The sequence below is a fragment of the Equus przewalskii genome, chromosome 17, assembly GCF_037783145.1.
Source record: "Equus przewalskii isolate Varuska chromosome 17, EquPr2, whole genome shotgun sequence".
Classification (NCBI taxonomy): Eukaryota; Metazoa; Chordata; class Mammalia; order Perissodactyla; family Equidae; genus Equus; species Equus przewalskii.
Genome location: NC_091847.1, coordinates 54,142,972 through 54,162,022, shown reverse-complemented (window position 1 = coordinate 54,162,022; position 19,051 = coordinate 54,142,972). Strand labels below are relative to the sequence as shown.

Below are 19,051 nucleotides of genomic sequence, written 5' to 3'. Positions count from 1 at the left end.
AGGTAGCCCCTTGCCTAGAGCTTTCTATAATTTGCTTAGATCTGAAAGGGAAGTCTTTGCAAGTGACCAAACTGCTTAAAACAGCAAGACTTAGGGTTTGGTAAAGTGAGAAAGTGGAAAATAGCCCCATCGGAATCTTTGGCAACTGAAGCTCTAAAGAAGGTTATAAAACAATAAAACAGCCCTGGTGTGAAGGGGACAGGGTGTGAGGAAGCAAATGAGGCTCTAAGGAACCAGAGCCCAGGAAGTCAGATGTCCCCAGTCCCACAGTGCCCCCAACCACAGGGCTCAGGGCTCACAGTCCTGGGGGCCCAAAGCTGGGTGGGATCCTATCCCCCCAACCCTCTCCACTACCACTCCCACCAGAGGGAGAGCCTAAGGGAGGAGGAGGGAGCGTGCACTCTTGCTGAGAAAGCCAAGAAAAGGGGCTTGGGCCTGAGCGCTGCTTTCCCCGAGAATGTGAAAGTCTACGCTTGGGGAGGTGGGGGTGAGAAAGATGCCCCCAGCTTCCACCAAGAGAGTAAGCAAAAAGAGAATTGATCCCAACATCCTTCTATAGCCCGCTAGAGTTGCCATCAGTGTGAAAATGTGTGATTTTAACTATTGCAACTAACAGAATGGATGTTCTGTGTGGATTTGTAGAGCACACACACGTGATTTCTAAATCAAATTCAGTTGCAAAAGTTCTCATCAACAAATCCCATCAAGCCCATCTCCCTCTCTACAAAGATCTCTTTGCATCCCAATTTCCACCCATTCTCCGTGCATTTCTAAACCCGCTTCCTGACTTGACTTTCATTAGCTAGAAAGCAGGGGGCTGTTAGCTTGGACTGTATGGCATCTATTTCTCCTCCCCCCCCCCTGCTCCCCCCCCCCAGTCATTAGCCACTTAGGAAGATCTTTTGCTTTTACAGTTGGTAGCATCTGTTTTTAAAGTATGAGTAAAGATCAACCCTTTAAAAATGGTTTCTGATTCTGCTAGCACTAGGTGAACAGCTTCAAAAGCAGTCCCTGTTAACCCACTATAACAAAGTTATATTGGAAAATCTTTATTTTTCCTTAAGTTAAAGGAACAATCCAAGGATGCATGACTTTCTAGGCAATTGGATGGCATAAGGAGAAGACCAGGCTGAGGAGGTGATGTTTGAAACAACGCCTGGCACCTAATCGGGGCTCAGGAGCTATTTTTTGAGCAAATGGTGAAGAAGGTGGTGATTGGGATTTGCCTGAAGTCTTCACTGTGGCTTACATAAAAAGAGGAATATAATTACACAGCCTACTCGGTCTATTTAGATAACAGGAACGTAACTAGCTATGCCTAGGGAAAAGGAGGAAAGAAAGGAAACATCGAGGAGGCAGACGTCTTCAGCTACTTTCTAATCTCAGGACAGCCAGGCAACGTGATGAAGGAGAGAGGGTCTACCTTCCTACAATCTTCCCTTGCCCCCAGTCCTCAATGTCCTGGGCTTCTGTAGATGAATGAGACAGTTGGGATAGGGAAGAACAGTCTAGCAAGCAGGCTGAGCACCAGGGGGAACAGCAGACTAGCTTGGTCCAATTTCTTGGGGTTTTCCCAAGGACTTTCAGTGGTGGTAATGGAAGAGGAGTCCAAATTCTCTCCAGAAGGAGAGAATGAAAGGGCCCCAGGAGGCATCAGCTGCACTCAAATGTAATGAGGTCAGCCCTCTGCCCACCCAAACAGCCCCTTGTGCAGAGGCCTCTTGCTCAGAGCTGGTATTGAGTTCTCCTCTTTAAGTGTCTGCACGACCAGGATGGTTGGGGATGGGGCTTTGGATGAACTCCCTAGGCTGGGGGCAGATGGAAGAAGAGACTGCCCAGGCCTGATACTTAGGGACACAGGGACATAGGCTGGGAGTAGAGCCAGAAAAGAGTTGAGCAGGGAGTATCAAGCAGGAGAGAAATAGGATTCCATATTGTTGGCACTGTACTCTATCACTGAAAGAGGAACACTTCTCCCACCACCCCCTCCCCCTAAAATGGAGTCCACTTATGGGAACTCTGGCTTGTCGTCCTCTGGGAAGAAAAGATGACCCCAGGGGAAAACTCTATTAGCAAGAGATAGGATCCAAAAAGGAGGGGCCCTGGGGTAGGATCTCTGATGGTGGGGTCAGCGGCTGAAAAAGGTTCCAGTGGTCCCAAAGGGCAGGGTTTGGTGTGGCTGTCTAAGTCCTTTGAGAACCGGGGATGGCGGTTAGATGGCACAGAAGTTGGGGGTGGCTGGGGGGCTGCAGCGCTGCCCTCTGCCATGGGCCAAACTCTGCCTGACATGGTTGATAGTAGAAGAGATATGTGTGCTGAGAGAAAATCTGACCCAGGTGGACTCCTGGTTAAGCCAAGAGAAGCAGCTTGGCCAAGGGCTGCCGAAGCCCTCAGGAAAAGTCTATAGGCAGAAGTCAAGGCGATGGAACCTGGTTGCAGGGGGGTGTGCATGTGTGTGGGTTGTAGCCTGAAGTAGCATTTACATAACTCTTTTTAAAAGATATAAAGAATCTCAAACAATTGGAAGGGCTGATGGAGATTTGTGGGGTAGGTCTTCTCCAAGACATACCCTGGCATGACAATGACCCAAGTTGGGAGCTGCAGCTTGGCCATGGCCCCAGAGCCCAGATCTTGGAGCACAAGCAGATTCACAGGGAGTGGGCACTCCTGGCCTCCTCTGCTGTTGCCCACTGGCCTTTTGCTTTTCTGCCCCAGATTTCAAGAGACTGAAAAGAGGGTACTTGCCCTGGTGAGTGTGACTGATAGGTGGTGGTGGAGGTGACTCCAGGAGGTGGACAGTGGGGCCTGCTCTCTGGAAAGACCTGAAGCCCTCTGTAGGAGCTGCAGATGTCCCTGGTGGGTGTGAGGCCTTTCCTACCTGACATCTGTCCACTGAGGAGCTAGGGGCACTTTCTTCGTGGGTACAGCCCTGAAGTCTACCTATAGGCAGCTGCCAGACACTGAGACCCAAGGGGGCCTTTGACACGGAGGATTCCCACTACAGGAATAGGAAGAGTCCCAGAACAATGTTCTCCTGGGTCTGCCACTTCCTGTGTGACCAAGCCTAGGCCTGTCTTCTCTGTAGAATGCAAGGATTGAGTAAGTGAACCAGGTCTCTTTCAGCTCTAAAACTCTAGGTCTGATTGCTGAGCAGAAAAGGGATACGGATTGAATGTTTGCTGTGCGAACACACTGTTGTAAGTACCTAACCAGTGAGTTAAGGTATTGTAAAGCCGTTAGTCAAAATTCTCATAACAAGCCTTGAAGGTACTCTTATTATCCCTACTTTTCAAATGAGGAAACAAAAACGTTTGCCTGATCTGCCTAAGGTTACACAGCAGGTAAGTGGTAAAGATATGACCAAGGCAGTCTGAACCCAGAACCTACTCATCTCTTTGAAATCTCCAAGTTAGCAAGGGATCAATGTCCCCTTCCCTAAATGGGACCAATTATTCAGCCTATAGGATAGTGACATTAGAAAACCCAATTAGGGAGGGAGCCCCTGGAACTGTGGGAGTGCTGAGCAGTAGAGGAAATGTGTCCCCTGGAGACAGAAGAACTGTAGAAGAAACAGGAGAGACCCTTGACCAGTAGTTCTTAAACATAAGCGTGCATCCTAATTGCCCTGGAGGAGAGTGTTTATAAAATGCAGGTCCCGGACATTCTGATTCAGTAAGTCTGGCATGAGACCCAAAAACCTGCATTATAAACAAGAGATTTGAATGCAGGCCTTCATGAAGAATCATTGCCCTAAGGTAGAGAAAAGAGGGAGGCAAAAGACTGCGCTGCCAGGAGACAAAGGAGGATCAGTGGGGTTGGATCAGAGCCAGTTGTTGAAGTTGGGTGTCACCCCTGGCGCAAGAAATCCCCCGTGGGTCCACCAAAGGCCTGAAATGGGCACAATGGTGAAAGAAGGACGTGTGGGCGATGTGGAAAAGGGTAGAGATGAGCATGTGTGGAGTTCTCAAGCTGTAAAGTCAATGGGATTCACCTTGGCTCTCAGCGTCAAGGAGCCCCGAGGGAGTCCTGGAAGCCGGGCCCTGTTCTGGGTAAGCCAGGGCGAGGCCCGCCAGCCAGCCAGAGGCGCTGGGCAACAATGTGCTTTTCAAGGCTGCCCAATCTGGCTCCCAGGATCGAAGAAAGGGAAAGTGGCAAGAACAGCAGCTCAGCATGAAGGGTCTGTTTGGGATCCTGCGGATTGGGCGCGGTTTGCCCCACCACGGGACCCTAGTTTCCTGCTCTTAGGAGCCCAGCGCGCAGAAATCGCGCCCCCTCTGGGAAGGCAGAGGAAGTGAGGTGGCCTGCTACCCCAGAACCTGCCTTCAGGCTCTCCCGGGCCTCGTGGCTGCCTCTGCTGTCGGTCCCGGGAAGCAGCCCCCCGGGAGCCGGCGCAGCCTCGGCGACCCTTCTCGGAGGCCGAAAGCAGGTTGCGAGCAGGACTGGAGGGCGGGGCGGGGTCACGTGACCTCCCCTTCCCCGCCCGCGGGCGCCCAGGGCATCTCCGGAGTCGCGGCAGCCAGCGAGACGCTTGTCCTACAGCGCCTCCTCCTGGACAAGGCGCCAGACAGCCAGGCAGGGGCGCTGCAGCAACCCCGGAAACCCGAGGCCGGGCTGGTCTACGCCGGCCGAGGTCTTCCCGCACCAGAGGCCGTAAGCTCGTCCTTCGGTGTCTCCGGGGCGGCCCGAAAGAGTCGCGAGGGCCCTGAGGGGGCCTCCCACCCCACCTCCCCAGCACTGACCACAGGCTCGCGGCCCGGGAGCGTGCATCCCCCATTAATTAGGCGAGCCCAAGCGGAAAATCCCTCCAGTTTGTCCGTTTATTTATTTATTTGACCGCTCTCCGCCAAACCACTGGCCCCCACAGAGCCCTCGAACGTGCTGCGCTGGCGTAACAAGATCCGGGGATGGTTCAGCTGAACGATTGGCCTCAAGTTTGGCGGTTTGAACAGGCGCCAAGAGGAAAGGCCTTTTTCCAAAGCAGAAGCACCAGACTGAAAAAATCTATATGCTTCCCCGAGGATCACATATATATAAACTCTTTTAAGGTGTTAAAAAATGTGTGTGTTTTAACACCTTGAAGGATTTGGCTTCCCTTTGGCCACTAGCTCGCATTTGCAGACTGTTTCTAAACTACAGATTTAAATTGGGGTGGGGTGGTGAGTCAAGATGATTGAAAATAACGTAGTGAAGGGCAAGATGTTTGGCTATATTTAGATGGAAGGCTGGAATAAAGGAAAGACGAGTAGCGAATCAAGAGGGAGGGAGCAGTGGAGGGATCGTGTTATATCTTCCTGCTCTGACCCACTCGCCCCCTCCCCCCAGCCGTGCCTTGCTGGTTGGATCCCCGGGCTGGGCCGTCTCACTGCACATGCGCCGGACGGGACGCCGGACGAGCGTGCGTGGCAGGCGCTGCGGGGCCCTGAGCGGTGCGGGCGGAGTACGCAGCTCTGTGCGGTGTGCGACCCGGGGCGCTGCCGCAGCGCCTGCCTGCGGACGGGCTTGGACGTCCTATCTCAGAGAGAGAGGAAACAGACTTTTCTTTTTCAGGAAAACCTGTATTAAAAGGCTCAACTATGCTTTCTGACTTGCAAGCCCTGTTCCGCCAAACCAACAAAATCGCCATGTTGCCAATGGACACTCTCAAGGTTGTCATTTGGATCAGCAATGTCACGTCTAGTGCACGACTTGTCTTGAGTTGTTAATCAAGGCGGGGAAAAACGACCCTGCATTCAGAGAGCACAACTTCTCCCTCATTCTGCACAACTATCAAGTCTAAGGGACTAGTTCCTAGAAAGAGGGTATCTATCCACACCAATTCCGGAAAGTGGCCCTAAATTGGACTTAAATCGGAATTCCGAGTTCTTGGTGGCTTCTCCCCAGCTTCCGGTGGCCCCGCGTGCCCTGCTCGGCGACCGCACTGCGGCAAGGCCGTAAATACCTCTAACAGCTGCCTGCCAGCCCAGAGTGAAATACTGTCTTTGTTCCAATTCCCCCTGCTTCTCGAGCTCAGAAAACAGATTTCTGGCGAAATTTATTTATTTGGAGGAGCATCTGACAGGAAAATACGTTTGATTTTCAGCCCTGATGCTTTGGCCACATTTCTAACAGGGAGCTGCGCTCTTGCCTAGTCCTCGCGGAGAGCGCAAGCCCAGCTCACAGCCTGACCCGTGGACACCAAGGCCTGGACATGCCACCGACTCCCTGATCTACAAACGGGTAGAGGTTGGCGCCAAGGACGCTGGAAGTGACACTCTCTGGCTTGTGAGCTCTTAGGGTCCAAGTGTTTTTTATTTCATTTAAATTTTGTATTGAATTAACAGTGACAATGGGAGCATTTCCAGCAGTGGTAAAAGCGTGAACTAGTCTCCTCGTGGACTAAGTGGCCTGAGTTCAAATGTGGTTTGCAGATTATTTATTCTTAGATGAAATCGATCATTTAGTTCCAATAAGCTCTTAATGCTACCGCAGTCCTCCATATCTGCCCAGGACATCACCCTCTGATGCGTAATCGGATCTGCAGCCCGCCCAAGTTCGTAGTCACTTGGGCAGACTCGGCCACCAAACCCAGGGAAAAACGACTAAAGGTCTGAACACTAGGGCTTGGCCATCACTGCCACAACTCCTCCCCACCTCCACCCAGGTCCCAGCCGACCTAGGGACTCCTCAGGCTCTGCCCACCAGGGGCCTGCTTTTCAATAGGTAATGATTTTTTTTCCAGCATGAATGATCTCAACAGCCATTGTCCCACAGTAGAGAAATAGTTACAAAATACAGACATTTCAAATAAGAAAGTCATTCAGTTTATTTGTGAGTAATCATAGTTAGTGATGCACGACAATTCCGCAGACGTGAACTAGCCACAAATCGTGGCCTCCATTTTGAAACGAGCGTGATTCCATCGTTAATTACTAAAAATATCTTTCTACAAAGATGTCATTTATTGTTCTGAAATGCTTTTACGGCCAACACAGTTACACTGAAATATTTAGGGGAACATTGTGTTAGGATTTGTAGCTAGGTGCAATGGAGATGATACTCGCCATGCGCAGGTCAACCTCATGCGCAATGCGGCAGATTGTGCAAAGGTTTTAATATTTCACAGCGTGCCCATGAGGGAATAGGCAATAGGATTTAAGAATTGCATCCTCAAGTGCCGTGCGAAATTGGTGAGAGAAAATAGGATTCTTTTTTTCCTGCAAGGATTTTCTTTTGACGCATAGATAATGTTTCGGTTAAGTAATTTTGAAGTAGAGGAGAAAACGTGGCTATAGAACATTTTTTTTTTGGTAGGCAAAAAACCATGACACTATATTTACAGAGCAAAATATCTATTCTTTTCCTACTCTGGCAAATAAGAAACACACACGATGTTTGAACTTAGGCATGCTTCACATTTCTGAAATGTCTATCGGTTTTTCCCCAAAACCTGCACCAGATTTTCTGAGAGTATTACCTCCCAAAACATGCATCCATTTTGTGATATAAAATAATCCAAATTCACCTGACAGATTAGCTGGGGGAGGGACCTTTCTTGAGTCGTTACAAAAATTCTCTAAGAACTAGAGAAACAGTTAAAAATATTTAAAATTCCACCTGATACACAAGGCCCAATAAACCATAAACCTTAGAAATTAGCATCACTCACCAAAGCCTAGAGTAACAAACCAAGCACATCCAGGGTACACAGAGTCCACCCCACCCCCACCTCAAGCCCCAACCCTAGCCCTAACCCTCAAAAAACACCTGTTAGCCTTCCCGGTACCTCTGACCACAGACGAACCGCAAAACCCTGCTCTATACAACCGAGTGCCTTTAGTGCCCCCAGCAAAGCTGAGCCGTCCAGGAACCGTCTACACACTCTTCCCAGGGTGAGGCTCCACAGCCTCTCCATCCAGGCAGTGGAGTCCTTTCTGCCGCCATCCACTTCTCGGAATCTCGAGAGGAAATGGGGCTTCCCTCCGGCTTCTGAGCTCAGCTGACCCGACCCGGGGCCCCAGGGGACGCCCGCGCAGAGAAGGAGTGATTGGGAAGCATGGGGCGCAGACAGCCACCCACAGGTCCCGGGGAAGTGCAGGGGGTCTGGCCAGCCTCAGCGAGCTGCCCGAGGAGGTGGGCGCCTGGAGCTCCTTGCCGGCAGGGCTCGGGGCGAAAGGGGGGCGGGGGCACCTCTTACCCGGAGGCGGCCGAGCTGGAGGCGGCGGTCGGCCGGGCGGCTGCTGTAATCCATTAGGCGCTGCCGGTCTACGCGCGCTCCGGGCGGCAGGGACCCGCTCGTGCCGGGACCGCGCGGCGGCGGCGGTCACCCGGAGCAGGCCGGCTGCTCCTGGCCGGCGCTGTCGGCGCCGGCGGGGGCCTGGGAGCCCGGGGCTCCTTCCGGGCTCTCCCGCCCGCACGGCTCCCCACCGGCTCCGGGGGCGGCAGCGGCGCGGCCCGAGCGAAGCGGCCATGGGGCCAAGTTGGGCGCCGGGCGGAAGCGGAGGCCGCTGCGGACCCCGCACTCCCGCAGCCGGCGACTGGAACCCACCTCTGCAGAGACAAAGGTTAGAAAAAGAGGGGGTGAGGCTCTAGGAAGGCAGAATGCGGGGGGAAATTCGCCTGGGAAATCAGGAAAAAGGCCGTGAAGGCGAGCGGCGCCTGCACATGACCAGCCGCAGCCAATGACGACCGCAAATAGGTCATAAAAAGGTCTATTACCAAGTTGTAAATTTTCTTCAAACAAAAAGGAATTTACTGCAATTCCTTGCGGATTTTGCACATACAGCTCGCAAGCGCCATGTTTTTTCCTCTCTTTCTCCTCTCTCTCTTCTCGTCTCTCTCCTCCTCTTTCCTCCCTCCTCTCCTCCTTCTTCCTCTGTGCCCCTGTCCTCTGCTTTCTGCCTCTCTTGCCTCCACGGTTCCTGACTCTCTCTCTCTCACCTTTCCTAGGAATCATTATTTTTTCTTTCTTTCTTTTCTTTTTGTTTTTGTTTGTTTGACTCGAAACCTCTACTCGATTGGGCGCTGTTAGAGGGGAAATGAGTGCGGCGTACTGCCCAGGCGCTCGGGGAGGTGATCCTGGCAGTCACCACCCTTCCAACTCTCTCTCCTGGTGTGGGTCACTTGGCTTCTCCTCCCCTCCCCTCACCAAAAGGCCCGCTCAGGAAGGGCGGCCAAGCACTTTCGGTTTTTGCCCCTTCTCATCTCCAGGCAAGACAGCCCCAGTGATCTTGCTCAGAAAACCTGGGCTCTGCAGGCCAAGGGAGCTCACAGTCCCTCCTCCCCTCTTCAACATAAATTGGGGTCCCTCCCATTTCTTGGGGTTTCTGCAGTAGGAGAGTCACTAACCAGCTCAAAGGCTGGAAATGGTTTTAGATACTCGTCAACCTCTCCAAAATATCAGTTTGAGCTCCCAATGCCTGGCCTTTATCAGGGCAAAAGCATCCTCTTGGATAGTCCTGGGTGAGAGAAGAAATCTTTCTGGATCCCTAATGAAAGCCCTTGCTTTAGGTCTTCCTGAGTGCAATTCTCATTTCTAAGAAATTTCATTCGAGTTCTCCCCCTTCCCTTGCCCCCTAAATGTTTGTCCATTCAAAAGCTTGCTCAATGCAGTATTGAAGAGAGGGGCTCCTTTTGTCCAGGAAAAGAACAACTCCCCAGTTTCAGCCTTGAAAAAAATAGGCCTTTTTCTTCAAAGGCAGGAGTCACGTTCCCTTTGCACTTCTGGTAGTAGCTGCTCCAGTGAACATCAGCAGAAAGTAAATGTCCTTGCCTGGCCCCAGCCTTCCCTCAGCATTAATGCATGAGCATGGACACGCAGGCTTCAGGACCTGCCTGAAAGAGGTAAACCCTCTCCTGCTATCAAGGACACTGTCTTTGGACTTCTAGTAATACCTTTATAAATATTTGCGTTGGATGTCTATGTGCAAGTTCTCTGCTATTAACATCCTCACACCCAGTAAGTACCTAAGTGGACATGGACTTAAAGCAGGAAGCGCACAGCACCCTCTGGGAGCAGGCCATTTGTATCACTTGAAAAAGCTCCAGTGACCTTGGATGTTTTTGATTAAAGGACTTCTGTTGCCATCTGTCAGCAAAGGTCATATTCTTTCTAGAAAAAGTCAGTGGGCTCTAACTTTGCTGCAGGGAACCATAGCAGCAGTCAGGGTCCATTAAAATGTTCTCTCTCTTCCCTTGACCATCCCCAGATACCCGTGGATTCAGCCAACACCTGGAAGCAGAAGACACAGGCTTGGATGAGAAACAGCAACACCTTCTACAGTGAAGAATAATAAAACAATATTTTTAATTATACAAGAAAATGGGGCAAGTTGTTGGACCCTCCCAAGCTAGAACACTTTACACTGGTCTATACATGTTGAACCAGAGATTGTTCGATCCTAAAATTTTCTGAGAAATAATCTCAATTTTCAATTTTCCTCTCCCCTTCTACCCAAATAAAAGCGGAGCTTTGTGACCCTCCTTTTCAGCTTGGGGAAGGACAGCTGGGAAAAGACTCTTTGCACTGAAAAGGCAGCCATATTTGCACTTTTTTCCCCTGTACAGAGGTAAACGATGTGCTGGGCTTTGTGGAACCTCACAAAATGGCAGTCCCTGAACTGGCTTTTCTCTAAGAACCATTGAGATCCACACCCTCCTTTGTGTGTTTCTGGTCCTTGCAAACAGAGAACCTAAATCACTTCGAAGGCTTGGTTCTTTCATTCAGTGTTAACATTGGATGGTCCTATTTTTCTCTAAACGGTTTACAGACCTCTCTAAGCAGACTCTCTAAGCAGCCCAGAGCAGAAAAGCATCGTCTGGGTTTGCAAAGGGTTCTCTGAAGGTTTATGCAAATTTCTGCAGCAAAAAATGTTTGCTCCCTTGTTGCAGAAACCCTCGGGTATTTACAGATTTGAGCCAATTAGAAGTGCATCTTCCGAGCTCGTCACTGCAAGTCTATCTGCGTGAAACACCATGATGGGGGGTTTCTAGCCGCTGTAAGAAAGAAGGTGGCAAGTGGGTGTGTGATGTGTAATTCCCCCAGCTCTTTATTTGCAGACAAATCCATGCTTTTCCTAACTACAAAAGGAAATATATATACCTACATTTATTACCAACACTTTCTGCACGTGTGATCTATGTATACGCACAAATACACCAAATATGCAAAAACCCCACCAAATTTGTGTATGTTCAAATACATCAGTTATTGCAACCGCGTCTTTTTCTGTACATGAGCTACAATGTTACCATGAGTTAGGGGGACAATGAGGTCAGAGGTATAACACTTCCAGAGCAGCACAGAATGCCAAGGAAATAAGGGCATTTCTGTCTCCCATTCCTTCCTGGATTTCCACATCCATCCTTGCACCAGATCCCCCACCTGATAGAATGTTGCCCAAATCAGTGGCTCTAAAAGTGATATTTGGGGAGCATTCTTGAGTGGGAGACACTGAATTTTGGTAATAGACAGGAGTCCCTTAAATGGAGAGCTGGCTGACGTTTAGCCAGCACTAGTCTCTGGCCAGCTTACCCCGCACCCCCAGACTGTTCCCTAGCCATACTTTCAGGCTCTTGGCATCCTTGCTCTATACCAGCCAACAGCAGAGCCTCAGGCAGCACACAGAGCAAAACATTTCCAAATCCAGCATGGGCGTTTGCAGCTGTCTCCTCCTGTGCAAATGTTTCTTAAGCCCTGGGCCACCCGTGACTTAAAATTCAGGGTTCAGGTCAGTGAATGCCACAGCCACGGCCTCTTCCCTGGATAGAAAGCCAGGTGGTCCTTCGCTTCTAGCCCGATCTGTGCCAACATTTCCCTGGTCCTTGAAGCAGCAGGCAAAAGCCCACCAATGCCTGAGGGGGTGATCCAGGCCTAAAGCTATAGGATTTCCTTTTCTTACCTGAGCAACAAAAGCCACTTTGGAAATTAAAATGTACCTCTCTAAAAATAAACACAGCTAGAAAAAGCAGAGCTCCTCAATGTCTACCTGATAAAGGTGCTTTCCCTTTTACCAAGAGAAATGTTGGCTTACTTGAATTTCTCCTCTCTCTCCCTCCCCTCTTTCCCCTCCTCTTCCCTCGTAAAATGGCAGCTGCAGGAGCAGCCTCGAATGGAAAATGGATATCTTGTTAATAACAGATCCCAAACCCCAGCATCAGTGTGGGCTCAGTGGAATCAGCTGTGATGTAACCTGGACTCTGGGTCGTCCCCCAGTGGGCCTACAACTCGAGTCCTTTGCGAAGTTCAAAGCTTTCACAGTATCTGACCAAGGTTATTTAGAACAGGATGAAGCTAGGATAGTGTATCAGCCCTCTCTGCAATGAAAGGAAGTCGCCCCCACCGTTGCATTTATTTATTTATTTTTACCGCTGGGGTGCATGTAACCCCCACCCACTATTTATCAAATAGAAGCTTTAGCGGAAGGTTGCCTTGGTGTCAGCCCATGCAATTGTTCCTGACTCAGGAAAAGGGTTATTTGCGGCGCTCAAAGACACTAGCTCTAGAAAAAGATTAATTTCTTTATTAAGGAGCTAGCTATTTTTTGGAGCGGTTGTTTACACTCAGATTTTTCTGCGTTTGCTCTCAGGGCTTGTTTCAAATAGGTGAGGCCATCCTGGAGAACAGCAGAGGACGTACCAACCGACATCTGAGACGCGCACAGCAAGTTGGCTCAAAATGGGTGTGCAAACAGAGCGAAGGGCATACAAATAAATATGGCACCTACTCAAAAAAACGGAATCATAGCGGCGGCCACAGCATAGAGACCTAGCGCTTTCAGGCGATACCAAGCACGGTTCAAAATGAAAGCAAGTTGAGAAACTAGAGGCATTCCACAAGGCGACTTCCCAGAGTGAGAAGTTAATGAGTGAAAATGTTATAATTGGCTTTTCAAGTATTCATTCACTCTAGATGATTACATTGCCATAATTTGTACAGACTATAGAAAAATTATTAAATGTCAACTTTGACATTGTCCTGAAACTTTTGTCACTGGCCCAACATTTTCCGCAAGTTTAAGGAAGCTGCAGAGCCACGACTACACATTACACTCTTCAGCTAACATGTGCTTTTCGAATATTTGGCCCAGACTTTTCCCAGAGATAGTACATTTACAAAATACTCAAAGAAATGTTTTAGGAGTAAACAAAAGTCACCCGAACCATTCATTATAAAAGCAGAAAGAAAAAAACATAAATAATATATTTAAATCAAATAATATAAAGTAAATATTCTGCAGGCATAATTTTTTAAAAAATTAATAAACTTCTTTTAATTTACTCACCATAAAGAAAAGATTTGAAATGTTCAAGTGCACTTGTTTGATTAATAAAGCATTTTATATTCAATTATTTAGTGCTAATCATTAGGAAGTTTACGTTGTTGAGGCAAATCACCAGCTCAGACATTAAAAACTACCATTATAAAAATATAGCTACAGGATGAGTATCAAATTACCCTTACATAGGACAGCTCGAAGGCTGCTTCTCTGCAATACTAGAAACTGTTTTTAACACCCAAATCCCTCTCAAAGCGCAGAAACCTCAAGAGCAGTGACATGAAGGTAGCTTGAAATGCAGGTAAAGTCCTTTCCAACAAAGAAAATAGGTGGTGTCCACCAGCATATGTTGATCATTAGTTTTAATAGTCTGTGGTAAAATTTTAAAGGTAGAAGTTAATTTGTTGGGCCTTCGGCTCTGTCGTCCTCCAGTTCTTGGGCTTCCTTTTTGGTTTCCCCATCCTTTGCCTCCTGTCGGGAAACCGGGAATTTGTCCTTGTTGTTCTCCTTTTTCCATTTCATTCTCCTGTTCTGGAACCAGATTTTTACCTGTCTCTCCGTGAGGGCTAGGGCGTGGGAAACCTCGATCCTTCTCTTCCTGGTCAGATAAGGGTTAAAAAGGAATTCCTTCTCCAGCTCTAGGGTTTGGAAACGACTGTAGGTTTGTCTTCCTCTTCGTCTACCAGGAGCTGCTGATTAAAATAAACAAACAAAAAAAGAGGAAAACAAACGTTTTAAAAATGTAATGGTGTCTCAGCAGGTTGCTGGAGGTTTCTGGAACGGGTCTAAGGGGTGAAATACACACAATTCTCTTTAGCTCTGATATATATAGGATGTGCAAGCAACAGGGGCAGAGAGAAGATCTTGACAATTATTGCGCCCATCTTTACATGGTTTCTACTTTAAGGGGAGAAAAAAAGTCTTATTACTCTATGAATGAGAGACACTGCAGCTGCACAAGAAGGAAAAGGAGAGGGAGAGAAAGAGGGAGTTTTAAAGCTAGAACGTGAGACGAAAGCAGATTTCTCCCCTCTCCCCGCTTAAAAAAAAAAAATGCATCCCAACCTTGTGGTCTCATCCAGGGAAACATTTGAGAAGGAGACGAGCTCTGATTTAAGTGGTCTGGGTCTTCGCCAATATTACCACTGGACGATTTACAGTCAGGATATTGTACCAGCTCGGCCTCTTGCTGGGTCGTAAAAATCGGCTGTCTCTGTAAGTTATCGTATCCGTAAAACTTCGCGGGCTCCCCGTGACAGGCAATCCCGCCGCAGGGGGGAGGCGGAGGCGGAGGATGCGGAGGAGGAGGGGGGGCGGCCTGGTAGGCTGCGGCCGGGCTGCCCCCGCCGGGGTGGAAGTAGTCCTGGCCGGGGCCCGGGCCGCCCCCTCCACCGCAACCCGGCCCGGCGGGCGGCGGCGACGGGTGCGGGTGCGCCGTGCGGGAAGCCGGCAGCGCTGTTGCCATAGAGCTGCAGGGCGGCGGCGGCGGCGTGGCGGCTGCCGACCTCGGGCGCGAAGTGACAGTCGTAGTAAGTGGGATTGATGGCCTCGCCCGCCGCGGCCGCCGCCGCGGCCGCCGCCTTGTACTTGGAGTACAGCGGGTTCACGAAGTACGAACTCATCGGGGCGGCCGCGGCGGCCGGGGCCCGAGGTCGGGCGGCCCCGGGCAGGCGGGCGGCGCCGAGCAGGCAGAGAGCGCGCCTCGGCGCGGCCGCACTGCCGCGGGGGCCTCTGGGGCGGCTGCTCGCGCCGCTGGGGCCGCCGGACTACGTTGCCGCTGCCGCCCGCCTGCCCGCGCGCGCGTCGCCTCTGAGGCCCGGCAGCCGCGGGCGCTCCGCTACTGGGCGCTCATGCCCGGCTCTCGCGCCCGCCGCCTGGGCCTCGCACCGCCTCCCTTGCGGGTCGCGGGGCCTCGCCCAGCCCCCGCGCTCCACCGCCCGCCCGGCCTCTCCCGGCGCGCGCCGGCTCGGCAGCAATATAATCGCCGACGCCCCGGGTGACCTGCCCCGCTGCCTCCACTGTTTCCTCTCAGGCACCAGGCGGCCCTGAACGCACCGGGACAAGAAAAAAAAGTGCGCCCGGCCCACGGGGACACTCTTTGGCTTCGGTTTACAAACCCCCGCTCTGGAGGGAAAAGAAAAAAACACCCTCTGCCCGCCGCCACCTCTCACCTCGCCCCCCCCGCGGCCCCCTCCCACCGCTCTCGCCGCCGCCGCCGCCGAGGCTGCCGCCCCGGTGCGCCCCGGCGAAGCATTTTCGCACCACGCCACTGCGCGGAGAGGGAGCGAGATAGGGGCGAGATAACCGCGCGGAGGGATCCGCGCGGAGGCGACACCGCTGCTCCCGACGGGACGCCTCACGCCGGCCGGGAGATGCCTCCGCCGGCCTTAAAGGGGGCCCATAAAGCCGCACTGCCAAGGGCTCGCCGTGCCCCCGGGGCCGAGAGAATGCGGTCCGCGGCCGGCGGGGCGGGGGCGCGGCAGAACCTTACACTTGGGGGAGGCAGGGAGGCCACTCCCAGGAGGCTGCGGAGCAAATGACCCCCTCCCCCGGCCCCTAGAGTAGCCCGCAGAGGTTGGCCGTGGCTTTTGCGCCTCTGGACACGCGGGCGCAGCCCAGGGAACAAGGGCAAAAAGCGTAGACGGACCGGGCCCTACATTGAGTTAGGTCCTATTTGAGTGGTTTGATTAAAGGCCACAAGGGTGACCCCCAAACCTGGCATTATCAAAGCGAATCTAAGCTCTCCTTTCGCAGCCGAGCGGGCTTGTGGAAATGAGATGTACATTTACCCTTGACGCACTGCACGCCTGGCTGAGGCTCCCAGGTTAATTGATATTTAATGGAAATCATGCCCATGAATATAGTTTCCATCATTTCACCCTTGATAGACGTCAGCACCGGGCGCAGGGGGGAGGCTGAAGAATGTGGGGGGAGGCATTAGCATTGCTGAGGGAGTAAATAGAAAAGCGGACAGAAATGTTTCCAAGGCGGGAAGGAGGACTCACGCTGGGGTGGGCAGTGTTTCCTCGGGCAGGACGCGGGCTCCCGGGTCTCCGCCCCGGCGCGGAGCGGACGAGGGCAGGCGGTCGCCCCGGGCGGAGCGCGGGGGGTCGGGGCCGGCGAGTCCCCCCGTGGAGCCTGCGGGCCGGCGTTCGGATCGCGCCGGTTCCAGGCGGCTGCAGGCGGCTGTCTTCTGCTAACGATTCTAGTTCGGCCGCCAAGCCTGTGAAATCGCTGCCGAGAGAGCGGGCGCCGGGCTCAGTTTAAGAAGTTACTAAATTTTCCAAAAGAAAAGAAAGAGAAGGCTCATCCGAGCTTGTGAACGATGAGGAAAAGTCCCGAGTCAAGTGGCAAGTCGAGTGTGAATCGGCAAGATATTCCTGCTTCTAGAAGATCGCTCTAAAGCTGCTTGGCTTACACCGCCAACCGCCTTCTCTCCCCCACATCTTTTTTTCTCTCTCATTCCCGTTTTAATGTCCAATAAATGTAATAGGTCTCTGATGAGTGCGTTTTCCCTCGCCTACTCGGCCTTTTCCGTGGGCGACCGAGCCCCTTTTCCTTGGGGATAATCCATTGTTGCGAGGGCTCCAGGCCCACCGGCCTTGGGAACCGACCTCGGAAACACGCCCCGAGCCCACCGAGGAGGCTCCCGTTAAAGCTAAAACACACCACGCCGCTTCTCACGCCCAATGCAAATGTCTGCACCCGCCAGACGGCCCCCCAAGGCGCAGCAGGCGAGTGATTTCAACCACCCCTCACTCCCCGTGGGTTGGCCCAGCCTGTGAGTGCGATCCTGAGGTCAGCCCGGGTGGACTGAATATCGTATTTTGCAAATAGAGAAAATAAGGTCGAGATGGAAAGGCATAAACAAGACAACAATGTCTAAGACACTTTCAATTGTTTCTGCAGGGAATGGCTGGAAATGGTTAAGGTAAACGGATTGCTAATGAATCTTCAGATGATAAAGGCATACTTTATACAATTTTTAAATTAGTAGGGAGTGCAGGAGACTTTCGTTGTTGGGGTAGTGATGGGTAGGGTTTTTTTGTTTTTGTTTTTGCTTTTTGCTGTTGTTTTCTATCGGTTATCGCCAGGTAAGACTTCCTTTAAATCCGAAGGCGCATGAAACCGATTCTGACAGTTAACGATTTGTACTTCAATCTTGCAAATACCCAATTAAAAGAGTATTATTTTCAATGAAGCCTTGGAACTAACTTTGTAATTGTGCCTTTTTATTTCACCGTTTGGCGTGTGTGCGTGTTAACCCCTCGATAAATGAATGGGTTTTGGAATGGAATGAGGGAAAAGAAGAGCTAGCCCAGATCTCAATAATTCAAGGCACGCCCTAGAATAGTGTGATTCCTGGGAGGCGAAAAAGAAACATAAATACTACAAAATTCATTTCTACACATTCTGGCCTAATTAAGAAAAACATTACAACACAGCGTTTCCTCTTGGGACAAAGCCGGTCTCCCCCTCCCCCCCGGCCCCCCAAGCATTCTGTTTATAATCTGAATGGGAAAAGAGCACGATTAACTTCGTAAATAAAAGATCGATGCTTTTACACGTTTCTGTTTTGATAGAATGCATTAACTTACCATAACGTTTTATAGTTTCAGCTGCGCCATAGACCAAATTTCCTGAAATCCTGACTAAGCCAAAATTTTATACCTAACACACACGGCTGGAGAATGTAACAGTGCACATTGCTTCTGTTAGGTTAAATTTATCCTAATTTGGAATTAAAAATAAGATTGTAAATATTTTTACTCAAAATCTTTCCCCACAGCAACTCCAGCTTTACGAGATCACAAAGTGGAGCAACGGCGCTCTCTAGTGGCCAAATGCCACCTCGAGCCGACCGGACTGAACTTCCCTTTATTCGACTCAAACCAATTCCAATCTTGTTCCTTAGTTTGGCGCTTGGATCGCTGACACTAATAATGCTTCATCCCTTTGACTGTCAACAAGTCAAGTGCAGCAAACAGAGGCTCCTGAATGCCAAAGATAATTGTGCTCCCAAGAGCTTCCACTAGCGTCTTTTTCAAAAGCTTCCAGTCCTTCTTTTGCCAGACACAGTAGGTCGCAATTCTGTAATCACCCACAATTATAGGAGGGGCAAGATTTAACAAAAATCACAACTGTCTAAATATCAACTGCAGCAGGCTTTTTTTTTTTCAGAGGAGCCAGGCGCTTCGAAAATTAAGAAATTGCAGAAGTTAAATTTATTAATTTTTGTCTTTTAAAGCTGTTAGCATGAAATCATGAATATTTGCTGTTTTAACTTTGTAATTTTAATGCTTCAGGCCCATTTCGCTGGGCAATGCGGGGGGGGGGGGGTGGGTGGGATGGAAGCCGAATTAAAAGCTTCTTACTGGATCTGAGTGGCGGTCTGGAAAGGCACGGTTGGGCTGTGTTCATTGGAACTTCTATGCACAATAAATGAGATTTTAAATCTCCATCAAAAGTCAGAGTGAAATGAATTGGCGAAGCATTCCACCTGAGTTTTTTTTAATAAAAGCAAAGACTTTAATCGACTTAGGTGTTTCCTGGGAGGTTAATCTTTTATTCTCATTTTCAAAAATGCCTCCAATTTGGCTGGAAGGATTATATTTTCTATAAGCAAACAGAAATAATTTCCCACAATATTTTTGCTGCAAAGTTTGGGATGGACGGCCAGATAATTTTTGAAAAGGCATTTAAGTAACTTCATCTTTTCCGGGCAACCATGCAACTGGGAGACCCTAAGTAAATGACCCGAGATCACTCGCTTCTCCCAGCCCCAAATAAGAGGCCGA

General features: G+C 50.5%; 1 protein-coding gene and 1 long non-coding RNA gene across 2 annotated transcripts; one reads left to right on the top strand and one right to left on the bottom strand.

Moving 5' to 3' along the window:
* Positions 1–7,889: 7,889 nt before the first annotated feature.
* LOC103559440 (uncharacterized) lies at positions 7,890–11,093 on the top strand. Its single transcript, XR_546978.2, has 2 exons — positions 7,890–8,540; positions 10,185–11,093. It is a non-coding gene; the product is annotated as an uncharacterized lncRNA (long non-coding RNA).
* Positions 11,094–12,482: 1,389 nt separating this feature from the next.
* Positions 12,483–14,998, bottom strand: HOXD8 (homeobox D8). Its single transcript, XM_008533058.2, is given in 3 exon segments — positions 12,483–13,945; positions 14,319–14,688; positions 14,690–14,998. Coding segments are annotated over 3 exon segments (852 nt in total). The 5' UTR covers positions 14,876–14,998; the 3' UTR covers positions 12,483–13,649.
* Between the last annotated feature and the right edge of the window lie 4,053 nt (positions 14,999–19,051).